The sequence below is a fragment of the Polypterus senegalus genome, chromosome 10 (genome assembly GCF_016835505.1).
Source record: "Polypterus senegalus isolate Bchr_013 chromosome 10, ASM1683550v1, whole genome shotgun sequence".
Classification (NCBI taxonomy): Eukaryota; Metazoa; Chordata; class Cladistia; order Polypteriformes; family Polypteridae; genus Polypterus; species Polypterus senegalus.
The window spans coordinates 121,344,088-121,356,680 of NC_053163.1; the positions used below are offsets into that span (position 1 = coordinate 121,344,088).

The 12,593-nt window shown below is 36.3% G+C and overlaps 1 protein-coding gene across 2 annotated transcripts in view; it reads right to left on the reverse strand.

The window, feature by feature from the left end:
• Window positions 1-1,151: 1,151 nt before the first annotated feature.
• lrch2 (leucine-rich repeats and calponin homology (CH) domain containing 2) overlaps window positions 1,152-12,593 on the reverse strand; it is a 161,757-nt gene continuing 150,315 nt past the window's right edge. For both annotated transcript variants that reach the window (XM_039766492.1, XM_039766491.1), the window contains 3 exons: window positions 5,072-5,209; window positions 4,497-4,574; window positions 1,152-2,028 (listed from right to left, as the gene is read on the reverse strand). In XM_039766492.1, the coding sequence (XP_039622426.1) occupies window positions 1,909-2,028; window positions 4,497-4,574; window positions 5,072-5,209 (336 nt within the window). In that variant the 3' untranslated portion in view covers window positions 1,152-1,908. The remainder of the gene's footprint in view (window positions 2,029-4,496; window positions 4,575-5,071; window positions 5,210-12,593) is intronic.

The following is a 12,593-nucleotide window of genomic DNA, read 5'->3' on the forward strand; positions in this document are numbered from 1 at the left end:
CCTTTTCCTTTTACCTTGCTTCTGGTGACATTCAAGTTATTATAAAATACAAATAAAACTAGATAAGCATGGCTTTTGTCTTGCTGTGGAATAACCTTTGAATTGAGACTTTTTAAAGATGGCCAAATCAGAAATTGTTCTATCTGGATCACATTGGGTAAAAGTGCACTTACTGAGTTTTTGTGTGTTTGGCAAGTTGCAATGCCTCACTGCATAAGCTATATTCTTGGTAATAAGGGCTGAAACTGACTGTCAACTTTTTGTGAAGGTACAGCACCAGCAGCGAAAGTTTCCACATTCCAGAAAATGTTGCATTTCCTTTTTCCATATAATGAAGGAGAACATTCCTGGAAGAGAACTAGTAACTTTTGTTTTAGTACTCACGCTGGTTCTGCCCCATTCAACAACAACTCCATTAAACAGGATCTTGACTGAAAGTTGCCTTCCTTCAAAGGACGATCACTTAGAAGGATATAGCTGTGTGCCAACAGACAACTGGCTATGCTACCAACAGCAATGAAACAGGGATTGTCCCATTTGGGACCCCAACTTTCCTCATGTTTCTTTTTTAAACGCACACACACACACACACACACACATATATATATATATATATATATATATATATATATATATATATATATATATATATATATATATATATATATATATATATACAGCTTATACACATATCTGTCTGTGTGTGTTACTATTAAGCTACAGTATATAGCAGTAGTCTCACTGTTAAAATTCACTCTAATAAGAGTATATATGTTATCAAATGACAAGAATCTTCCTTTTTCTTAGCAATACATATTCTGAACAGAGTGAATTTCACTAAAAAAAAAACATTACTATATACCTTCATTTACATGATGTGCTGCTGAAATCTTCTGAGTTACAGCATTGCTACGACAGCAACCTACAGTGCACACTAGCTGTTGGATTTATCAGTAAAACAACAACTTAAAGAAAAACTGTAAAGTGCAAGCAGGTTCAAGTCTGAAGAGCTGATGAGCCTGTTTTGGTGTTTTATCTAATGCAACTCTTTCTTATTTGAAATAAGTAATCTTGCTGTAGACTAAATGCATATAAAGTATGCAGATATCGGAATCCCTGGTTTATTGCTGTAAAAGACCTTGATAAAAATCATCAACTACAACTTCTTTTCCACTGTTCATTTAATAATGGTACTTGACTATGTTTACTTTTCCAAGATTTCCAATTAAAAATACCTTGATACTTAAATAATATAAATAGAACATGTACAATACTTTTTAAGAAACATTTAAAGAAAAAATTCTCACAAAATACAAAACATATTAAAGTTTATGTCCAACATGTGTATATAGTGTCAGTGTTGTTGAATGTTTTTACAAAAATAAAAATGAAACAAAAATTAAAAGTGCAAAATAATAGCAAAAGCAAATAATGATAATAACATGCCAGATTCACAGGCACTTGTAAACACAATAAAGTTGATGCAATATTTCAATTGGCACTCGCAACTGAAGAACTTTGAGCCACTTCCAGAAGGCTCTTTAATGTGTCCTGCTACAGAGTTAAGTGGGTTATACGTTAAGGCAGACAATACTGTATGGCTTTGCTCATTAGTTGGATGCAGGCATTAAGGTATAGCTGCAGTGTTTATTTAGAGTATCTGACTAGCTATCCAAAAATATTAAATCATTGCAGGAAACAGCATGTTTATGAGCAATGTGAACATTTGTACCGCCTGAACATACAGCTTTAAATAGTCTGACTACTCTGTTAAAAATATTCCAGGCAGAAAGTCTATGATTGCTATATACTGTACAAGATCGCTCCATATAATGGGAATGACAAGTGTTTTGTGCACATGAAGCAAATTAACCTTCGAAAAGGAAATACTATTCTTTTACAACTGTACTAAACTGCTGACAGCTGGGTTGGCTTTGATGATGGCAAATCTAGCAGAGCTTGTACCGTGATGCCAACTTTCACCAGTCCTCTTTCTTCCAGTATATGGTGAGGCAAGCATAATTTGTCCTGAAAAATAATAGAAAAATAAATGGATTAAAAAATGAATGAACATACTTGTGTTTGTGTATATATACTATATATATATATATATATATATATATATATATATATATATATATATATATATATATATATATATATATATATATATACATATATATATATATATGACCAGGATGAGCATCTGTTTAAACAATAAACATCATATTTTCCAATAATAATAAAGTACGACATACAATTGTCTTGAATACTGGCTATACTTATTTCCTTCTAGGTCACGTCTCTGGCTTTATGATTTTAGAAAACCTTATATGAATGGACACAAGGTTAATTCAACTGCAGAACAGCAATCCTTTTTCAAGCCAATGGCTGTCCAGCTTGCCATTCCTAAGAAGGAAATGTTGCCAGGACTATCTCCAGCCTCACTTCCCTTGTAAAATCAGTGAAATGCCTGCAGATATCAGCAGAACACAAATTCATAGTAGTGTTTCAGCAAGATGGAGATTCTCTCCATCTTGGCAGTGAGTATTTAGTTACAATCAAATAATGGTCTAAGCACCATACATTGGAGTCTTAATACTCAGGTCACTAACTTCCTATGGGTGTTTCATCAATCGGTTGCAGGATGGTTGGTGATGAAAAGAAAAGTCTCTCTTAGTGATTCCATGGTTTGAAATTTTAGAAGACCATACTATGAACACTCTATAGCATGTATGATAAGATGACTTAGTTAATTGATGTATTGAAGTTTTCAGTTATTTAGTTACTTCATCAAGGAGTCAGAGGTCACATTATTGTTTATTAAATACGTTTGTAAAAGCCAGTCATATACAAAAATAACAGTGATAAATGAATGCAACTAAATGTGCTAGTACACTACATGAAATACATTCTTTTTAATAGCATTTTACAATATCATGTAGATACAAGCATAGCTCAAATAGGTTTGTGATGGCTCAATAGCTTCCACAGATAGAAAAACAACCCAAGTGATGTAAAAATTGCATTGTTTGATGCCTGGTTGTTAGTTCTTTGTTTTAGACACTAAATGACAGTATTAGAAAAATACTGAATCATTATAATAGGCAGACGGTGCAACTATAAGTTTTACTTCATTGTAAAGTTTGTTCACTCTATGCTATATACAAGTTGAAGTCGCACACAATTTTTTTTGTGGTTGGTGGGGATGGGATAGCAGGCTGCTTGTGTTGATCGACACATTTACAACACAAAAGACGCTGACGGAGAGGTGTGAATAAATTTAAGGTCGGCTGGGATTACGAGTTTTTTCGTAGGCTTTGGTAATTCTAGCTGCTTGTTCTATTAGAAGCACAATATTCTCTCACACCCTACCTTCTGTGGCAGAGTGCCTGCCCTGTACTAGAATAATGTTACACACTTTAAGGTCATCTCTCACTCTCTCTCTCTCTCTTACAAACATACAAATGTTTTAAAAATACTATCTTCCTCTATGCTTTTACAGTGGTATATGCAAGGACCTTACTGCTACTAGTTTGTCTCTGTTTTGTTTAAAGGCTCTCTCCTACCCTGTGCCATTCTGGTGGTAGTCTAGCTCTGGAAGCGTATTGCCTCCTCACAAAAGGTACAGCAAATAGAATAACTACCTTTTCAAAAGAAAGAAAGTACCATTCAGCCAGCATCAAAGTAACAAAAGCCATACAAAATGCAAGTAAAAGAAATATCATAAACAACGTGAGTGGGAGCCATAGGGAAGCTGTGGCCATTCCATTCACCAGTGAAATAAGCAATGTCATCCCATATGCCCCTTGTAGGAAGTGAAAAGAATAAGTGCTTCACATTCGCAACTGAAAAAAAGTAATACAATTGATGAAAAAGATCAAAACAAACTTCAGGCTGATTGAGATAAAAGAATCAAAGACAGGTAACAAAAAAATACCTAATGAAAAGAGCTGGAAAAACAAAGTTAAGATATAAAAAGAGACTGACCATAAGGCTTAACATTAGGAACGTGACATTGGAATAGAAAGCAAGAATTTTCAGAATTTGGCAAAAATTCACTAATGTAATTATAAAGAAAGCACATCGGGCGTATGCTAAAACATTTCATTTTAATTTGCTAATTTTTTCTGTATGAAGAATCATTTTAGATTTTAGGCTTTCTTATTAAACACCTCTCTGAGATGAGTGGGAGTTCAGTTTTATGTTTAATGGAATGCTTTCGGATCACAATATTGCATTTGCAGTCGGTTGTTGTATTTTGAGTTGAAACTGATGTTCTTTACAGTATATGAATTTTACATCGAGGATTTTACATTTTTAATTACAGGATGTTAATAATTGAAAGCCTGAAGACTGGATTTACTCTACTTGTCACTCAGTGGTGAAATTAAAAATTGTGAATTGGGAATACACCTTCATGCTGACTCATGTGTCCTTCAGGGCTGATCTTTGGTATTAATCTATAAAATCAAATTGCATAAAAGCATTATTACCTGTGGAACACCTAGTTTCTTGCACGCATCCAAAAAGTTTTCAACATTTCGCCTGCACTTGGCCATACTTAATTTAGGCTGAAAAATTATAAAATAGTTGTCAATTAGTTTGTCACATTTAAACCATAAAAAAATAGTATCAGTTTGCTTTTACTAAAAAGCTAAGTTATAGTCACTCACCCAAGCTTTACCAAATCCACATAACCCACTAGCTAGAGTCTATTCTTCAGAATTACACACGAGTAAGATTCAGCCTTAGGAAGGGTGGCAGTCCCCCACAGGGCACATTCATCCATAAACACACACACACCAAAACTCCCATATACAGGGCTAATTAGACTAATACAGCTTAGTGATATAGGATGAAAATAAACACAGATGTAGGGAGAAGACATAAACTCTAAACAGGTTATGTCCAAGCTGGGATTCAAACAAAGACTCTGGAGTTGTGAGGTAACAGATCCACTCAGTGCACTACCATGATGTTCGTGGCATACCCAGTTAAACAGAAACAATGTAGACTTTTATAAACAAGTTTTACTTTAAATCATGCAGTAACATCAAAATTGACTTACCACTGCTGGTGAAGGAACATGAATACTAGCCACTGAACGAGGTCGAATATGATTTGCTAAATGACAAAGGACAACCCCATCCATTAGAGCTGCTCCAACATCATCTGGCAACATAACTTTTAACCTTGTCTCCAGATTCTATAAAGAATAAAAAACAACAACTGATGTAATTGTTATTAATATGATATAGTAAATTGGAGTATATTATTTAATTTACATTAGTCAAGTTAGTTGAATCTATAAATCTTATTTAAGCATTTGTGGACTGTGCCCGGCAGTTTATCCCGGCCAAGTCCCCCAAGCCGCCAGATGGAGCCCTCCCTGCAGTATGGAGGTGCCCCTAAGACCAGCAGGGAGTCATGAACTATGTAGTTTTTATCCTCAGCCCTGCTGGATACCACAGGGGCCGCAAGAGGGAGCTGCAGGGAGGACCAAAGACTTATTTGTACACTATGACCCGGAAGTTCGTCATAGGAAGAGCGACGGACTTCCGGGATGAAGAAAAGTACTTTTTACCTGACCCGGAAGTGATACAAGATCACATGGACTGGGGACTGGGAACACTTCCGGGTCAGGGAATATAAAAGGACTGAGGGAACTCCCAGACGGCGAGCTGAGCTGGGTGGTAGGAGGGCAACGCGTCTGGGAGTGGAGGATTGTTGATTGTTGATTATTGATTTATTATTGTGGTTTATGAATAGTGTGGAGTGGAGGGTGCTTAGTGCACATTGTTATAATAAAAAGAATAATTGTAGCACTTTTACCAGGTGTTTGGCGTGGTACCTGAGGGTTCAAGGGAGCACTACTGCCCCCAACTGCGACACATTCTACATTGACAAATAGTGTGCCAATACTATTGGAGACAATACCAAATCTCTCTATTATATAAAAAAATCCTGGGACATGACAAGACTTTTTCAGAGAGATCATTTCAAATCCTATGAGATGAGACTTTGTGCCAGGAGATTTAACCATGTTCACAATCCACTCACCTCTCATTTGTGCGAATGCTATTGTCAGACACAGTTCCTGTGCTTTCAGCTTTTACAAATTTTTGCATTTTCCTCATTTTAATACAACACATACAATCTATTCATTTCCTTCGATGTAGTTCTTTTCTGGACAATAATTTTATATGTTCTAGATGAAACATCAATGACTAAGTGAAGAAGAAAGGGTAGCATGTTGAAAACAGGCCAAAAAGCGTTGAAGAGAAAAGAATTTAAATAAGAACAATAATAATCTAAGTGCAAATTCAGAAAATAAGGTAAGTTATAATCAACCCGGACCAAGTGGAATTGAAAACCTAGCAGGTCCAAGCTGGAGCAGAAATAAAAGAGAAAGAGTAGACGACAAAGTAGAATGTTGTAAAGAAGTCCAAAAATGTTGGTGCGATACACATGCAGAGCAGGTTAGAGATTATGAAAGTACTAAAATTTAAAAGTCTCAAAAAACTGATAGGAAAGATTGCATTAGCACTAACAAACGGAAATTATTACTCTGTGAAATAACGGAAAGGTGAAAAGAGATCAATATATGGATATAGGTGATATGACAGAAGCATGTAAATATTGTTTGGCTTTAACGTTAAGTCGGAGACTTGTAGATCGTTTAATTCGTGTTGCCATCTGGAAAAAGTAGTGTTTCTTCCCAATGAAGAGGCGTATCCGCGAGAAATAAAAGATTTGTTCTTAGGTAAAAGTTAAATTTCAAAGAAACCACAATTTGGTCAGGTTTATATTTATGATCACAAAGAAGCGATGCAACATAGAATCGAAAGAATTAAATAATCGGATGTATTAAAAATTCTACAGCCAATAATGGATAAAAATCCATACATCCAAAAGTATCGCACTTTACACAAAATTTATTCGAAAAACACAGACAAAGAAGTTTTATTGGATTTCTATGTGAATCCGAAAGATCACACTAGCATATATAATAAAGCAACATGTGACAAATTGTCAGCGATAATAGTTTCAAAAGACGGAGGTATCAAAGACAGAGCTGATATTCTTGTTTATCCAAAAGCACAGTATGATTCGTCGCAACCGGCAGATCCAGGAAATGACAAGCACGTAGAGACCAAATGTGGGTTGGCGAGCAAAGCGAGCAGGGGGCAGAGACCCCTTGTATTAATAAGAAAAAAAATTCAGTTAAAAAAAAATTAACTGCTAAACATGCATAAGTTTGTCTGTACCTGCATTCCTATTTTTCGTCACCACCGGTTTCCTTTCTAGGCTATAAGCAGGCTCATCTCTCTAATCATGAAGTGATTTCACATAACCAATAGGGGCTCCTCTCTACAAACGCACTCAAGTGTTTTTCTAAGTAAACACAGTTTTGTTGAGAATCAATGAGTGTCTGTTTTGCATACCACAGACCTTGAACTAAACCTCTTTTTTGGCTGCTCTTTGATATTTGACTTACTTTGACTGGACTTTGACATTAACTCACATTTAAACACAGTGTTTATGAAAAACGAGCACTTTTTGTTGGTTATCCTGACATGTATTAAAATCATGATGTGTAACACGTATGTTATTACTTTAGCATCCTTTATGGATATACTGTTGTAAAATGAAGAATCTCCTTTTATACACATAGCTAAGAATTTTTTAAATCAAAAATACTATTGTTTTTGGCAAACAGATTTAATTTTTTTTACTGATTTCAATAAATATAATAATTTCAGTTATACAGTATTTCAAATCACAATTAGTTTTACAAAGCCACAATGTGAATGAATGAGTGAGTGTTTTTATGGTGAAATGAAAATACAAGCATCAAATTAACTGTTTTGGCAAAAAGTGCACTTACAGAATTTGACGACTATGATTCCTCCTATAATTTGAAAGCACTGCACTGAAACAACGATATGAACGAGCGTTAGCAGAGCTACTGAATATGTCTTCAATGTTTTCATAGTAATTAACGTTCAGTTCTTTCAGTCCAATTGTACAACCTGCTGTCTCATTACATCTTAGTCTGATGCACCTCATCTTTTTTCCTACTTGTTGTCTATCACCTTTCATTACCGTCTCTGAATTACTATTATTAATTCATGTTATTTCATATTCTGTATCCATCCTGGATCAATGTTGCTCCCTTTCGTTACATGCAGTTCCATTATTTTTTTCTCATTCTAGTCTAGCTTTACACTACCTTCAAGCTTGTCAAGAGTTGCCCATGTACTGAGGCTGCCAACTCTTGAGCATTACAAATAGTTTTTCACACTAGCACTGCATCATTCATATTTCAATTTCAAATATATTAGAATTTGTACTACTGTCTTATCACACAAAACTGAATTGAAAATTTCAAATGTCTCTAATCAGCATGGTCTTAACTGCAGTTCAAAAATCAAACACCGGAAAGTATTTGGTACTGGTTGTGACAGTTAGGAACTCATTTCACAGAGGGAAAAACTACAAATGAATGTGTAAAAAATATTGAAAATGCAAATGAAAAGAGCAACCTTCAGCTTGTTTGATTTATACAAATTGCATTTGACTTTCTGTGGTGCAATCTTGTGGCATTGTGGAATGAAGTTCTGTTTGCTCTAATGTGTTGCTCATGCATTGTCGGGCATAATTGTGGTGAATTGAGAATAACGGAGGGTTTACTTGCAGTAAAATCATGCATTGGCTGTCCTGTGAAACTCCAGGGACCCGTATTAAATTTGTTGTGGTGCCAACCTTGCTTAGTTAAATGTACAGTACATTGTTAAAATGTATTGTAATTTTCACATCTACTAGTTCACTAGATGAAACACGGATGTCAAAAGAGTATTTGGAGTATTTTTTATATTAATTAAATTAACAATATTAATGCAGTTCAAATTTTGAAATACTTCTGCATTGTTTTCAAATAACACAGTATCTGGAACTCTGAATGTACACTGTGGTGAAGCACACATTTTTTGCTATGTAACTTTTTGTTTGGAACACCTACAGTATGGGAACATACTCTATATTCTATATTTTTATTCAGGTATAATAATGTGTTAATCTTTTAGGTCTTGTTCTTGGAAAATGTATTTTTGCAACCTGGAAACATTACCCATTTTAGGTGCTTTTCTATATTATCCAAAAAATGTTAAATTTTGCACATTTATTCTTTAAGGAAATTTACTGGGAAAATTACATTTTCAGTGAGATATTTTCAATGCGATATTTGGAAGAGAATGTGCTATACATATATTTGAAATTTCAAAAACTCCCATTTAAAAGTAATGGTGAATTTCGGCACTATTGATTTACTATTTTACATTTAGCTTGGAAGAGGATACTTTAGCTTGTATTCTTTGTATATTTTTCTCTTGTAAATATCTGAAAGTCAATCCTTTCAGCTAAACAGATCTTCAATATAAGAAAGCACTGGCAGAGTCACGCACAAACAGCAACTTGTGCCTGAATGTTCTACCTGTTTAAGCAACCAGTGTCAACTATGCCCATTAAAGTAAAAATGCAATCAAGGAAAGCAAAAAGTCACTTATCTAGAAAAGAATGTAAGATGAAAGGAGCACTCTCTGTAAGCACAGAGTGAAAAAAGTGCTCACTTTCTGCATTATACTTAAAACAAACTTTGTGTATGCAATATCTACAGATTAGGATTCAATATTTCTTTGACACTACAATTTATCAGCAGAGAACCACAATCTTCTGCTACCATGGTTTGTTGCAGCTTGAGGCTTCAACATACTGTAACTTTTATCTCTGTGCATGCAGTCACACAGAAGGTTTCAAAACTTTAAATACCATTTTTACTGTAGTGAAGCATTATTTGTTATTTATAGTGATAGTATCTATTACTGTCTTGAAAGAAGAAAGCAAACTGGATGTAATCAGGACAGAAAAAGAAGGGGAAGGTCCAGATGGGCAACTACATAACATGATAAGGACATCAGGCTCTGTAGTATGAGAAACAAATGCCTTACTGGCCCTCAGTCGATTTCATCTTTAAGTACATGCCAAATACAAGTGTTATCTGCAACTGAGAAAAGATGACTCCAGTATGCTGAGGATAATACACTTTCCAGTCATCGTCTGTCCAATGTCTGTCTCTTTTATCTATTTTATTTTTTTCCTTTTATTTGCCAATTACAGATATGGCTTTTTTCTTTGAAAGTTTGACTCTAAGGCCAGCATCTCAGAATCATTTTTTTCTCTGTTGCAGGTGACACTGGTATGTGCTGTGTTTTTTAAAGGAGAGACCAGCTGGGGACCAGTAAGACGTTTTGGTCACCCTCCTCTCTCAAGAGAGTAATAGACACCTTTGTATGAAATCTTCAGCTTCCTAGATATCTGTCACATGTAATAACCTTCATTTGCAAAAAAAAAAAAAACAAAAAAAACCCCCCATGTTTCTTGAGAAAACTGTTTCATTTTGTCCATCTCTGAACTCAGAGCTGAACTTCTGGAATGCCAGTACCTTGCAACACAAACATGCAGAATAACAGTCAGTGCGGCTAATGTTTCTGGAGACCATTCAGTCCATCAAGCCCATTTGTTTAGCTAATAGCTAAACAATAGCATTTGTTAGCATTTAATAGCATTTGTTCTGCTTAGCTGTCCCAATATCTCATCCAGAATCTTCTTAAAGGTTGTCAAGGTTTCTGCTTCATGTCTCAGTAGTTTGTTCCAGAGTCCCACAACTCTTTGCGTAAAGAAGTGCTTCCTGGATTCACTTTTAAATGCACTTCCCCTTATTTTCCAGTGATGTCCTCAAATATGTGATTCACGCTTATGCTGCTTTATCAATTCGTTCTCTGTTAGGAGACCTGGGTTTGTTTCCCAGGTCCTCCCTGTGTGGAGTTTGCATGTTCTCCCTCTGTCTGCGTGGGTTTCCTCCAGGTACTCCGGTTTCGTCCCACAGCCCAAAGACATGTAGGTTAGGTGCATTCATCCATCCATCCATCCTCTTCCGCTTATCCGAGGTCGGGTCGCGGGGGCAGCAGCTTAAGCAGAGAGGCCCAGACTTCCCTCTCCCCAGCCACTTCTTCCAGCTCTTCCGGGAGAATCCCAAGGCGTTCCCAGGCCAGCCGGAGACATAGTCCCTCCAGCGTGTCCTGGGTCTTCCCCGGGCCTCCTCCCGGTTGGACGTGCCCGGAACACCTCACCAGGGAGGCGTCCAGGAGGCATCCTGATCAGATGCCCGAGCCACCTCATCTGACTCCTCTCGATGCGGAGGAGCAGCGGCTCTACTCTGAGCCCCTCCCGGATGACTGAGCTTCTCACCCTACCTTTAAGGGAAAGCCCAGACACCCTGCGGAGGAAACTCATTTCAGCCGCTTGTATTCGCGATCTCGTTCTTTCGGTCACTACCCATAGCTCATGAACATTGGTGAGGGTAGGAGTGTAGATCGACTGGTAAATTGAAAGCTTTGCCTTACGGCTCAGCTCCTTTTTCACCACGACACACCGATGCAGAGCCCGCATCACTGCGGGTGCATTGGCACCCTAAATTAAATTAAATTGGCATTGGTTAGGTGCATTGGCGATCCTAAATTGTCCCAAGTGTGTGCTTGGTGTGTGGGTGAATGTGTGTGTGTGCACCCTGCCTGGAGTTTGTTTCCTGCCTTGCGCCCTGTGTTGGCTGGTATTGGCTCCAGCAGACCCCCGTGACCCTGTAGTTAGGATATAACGGGTTGGATAATGGATGGATGGATGGATTCTTCTCTGAATCTGTCAGAGTAGGACAGGTCCTTAATTCCTGGGATGCACTTAGTTATTCTCTTCTAATAACCAATTAAACATGACTTACTATGGATAAGCTAAAGAAGTTTACCATTAGGACACTGAAGAAATTGCTGCCGAAAATGGGGCTTTGCCACTGTATGTGAATAATAAATTAAAAATCAGTAATTTCAAGCTGTAATAGCCATTATACACACTAGTAATGCCTTGGCTATATTTTTAAATTAATTTAATGGTGTCTTGATAAAAAAGGTTACCAATCTGTATCAAAAACATGAACATTTCTTGGTGTCCCCAAAATTTTGACAGGTAGTGTAGATAAAACAAACAATTTTCCATTTAAATGTAATTCTTTTTCCCCATCTACTGTCCAAAAGGTATAAAATGAAAGGAGATACAATCTATTTACTGAAATATTTATAGGCCCAACCCTCTCTCTTAGGCTGTGTAGAGAGTCTTTGTTGTACTTGTTAATACTTCCTAATAAGGGGACAATTCTGATTGGTGGATCAGATAAAAATATCCCACATAACATTGTCGAAAGCACTTTATGATTTCAAAAATATGCATTCATATATTAAAAATACATATTAATAAAAATGTAGTGATTCACTATTTGTAAAGAAAACTATTCTAATGCAAATAGAAATTTCACCCTTAACCAACTGCCTTAACCAACTGCCATCTGTGCTTCAGTGCTCTAGATAAAATAACAGCTGGTATCTGCCTTATTAGCCTTCATCATAATTTTAAACTCTCAAGATTCAACTTCTTTAATCTCTATAGCTTATATTTTTTAGACTTGGAATTAGTCAAGCAGCTTG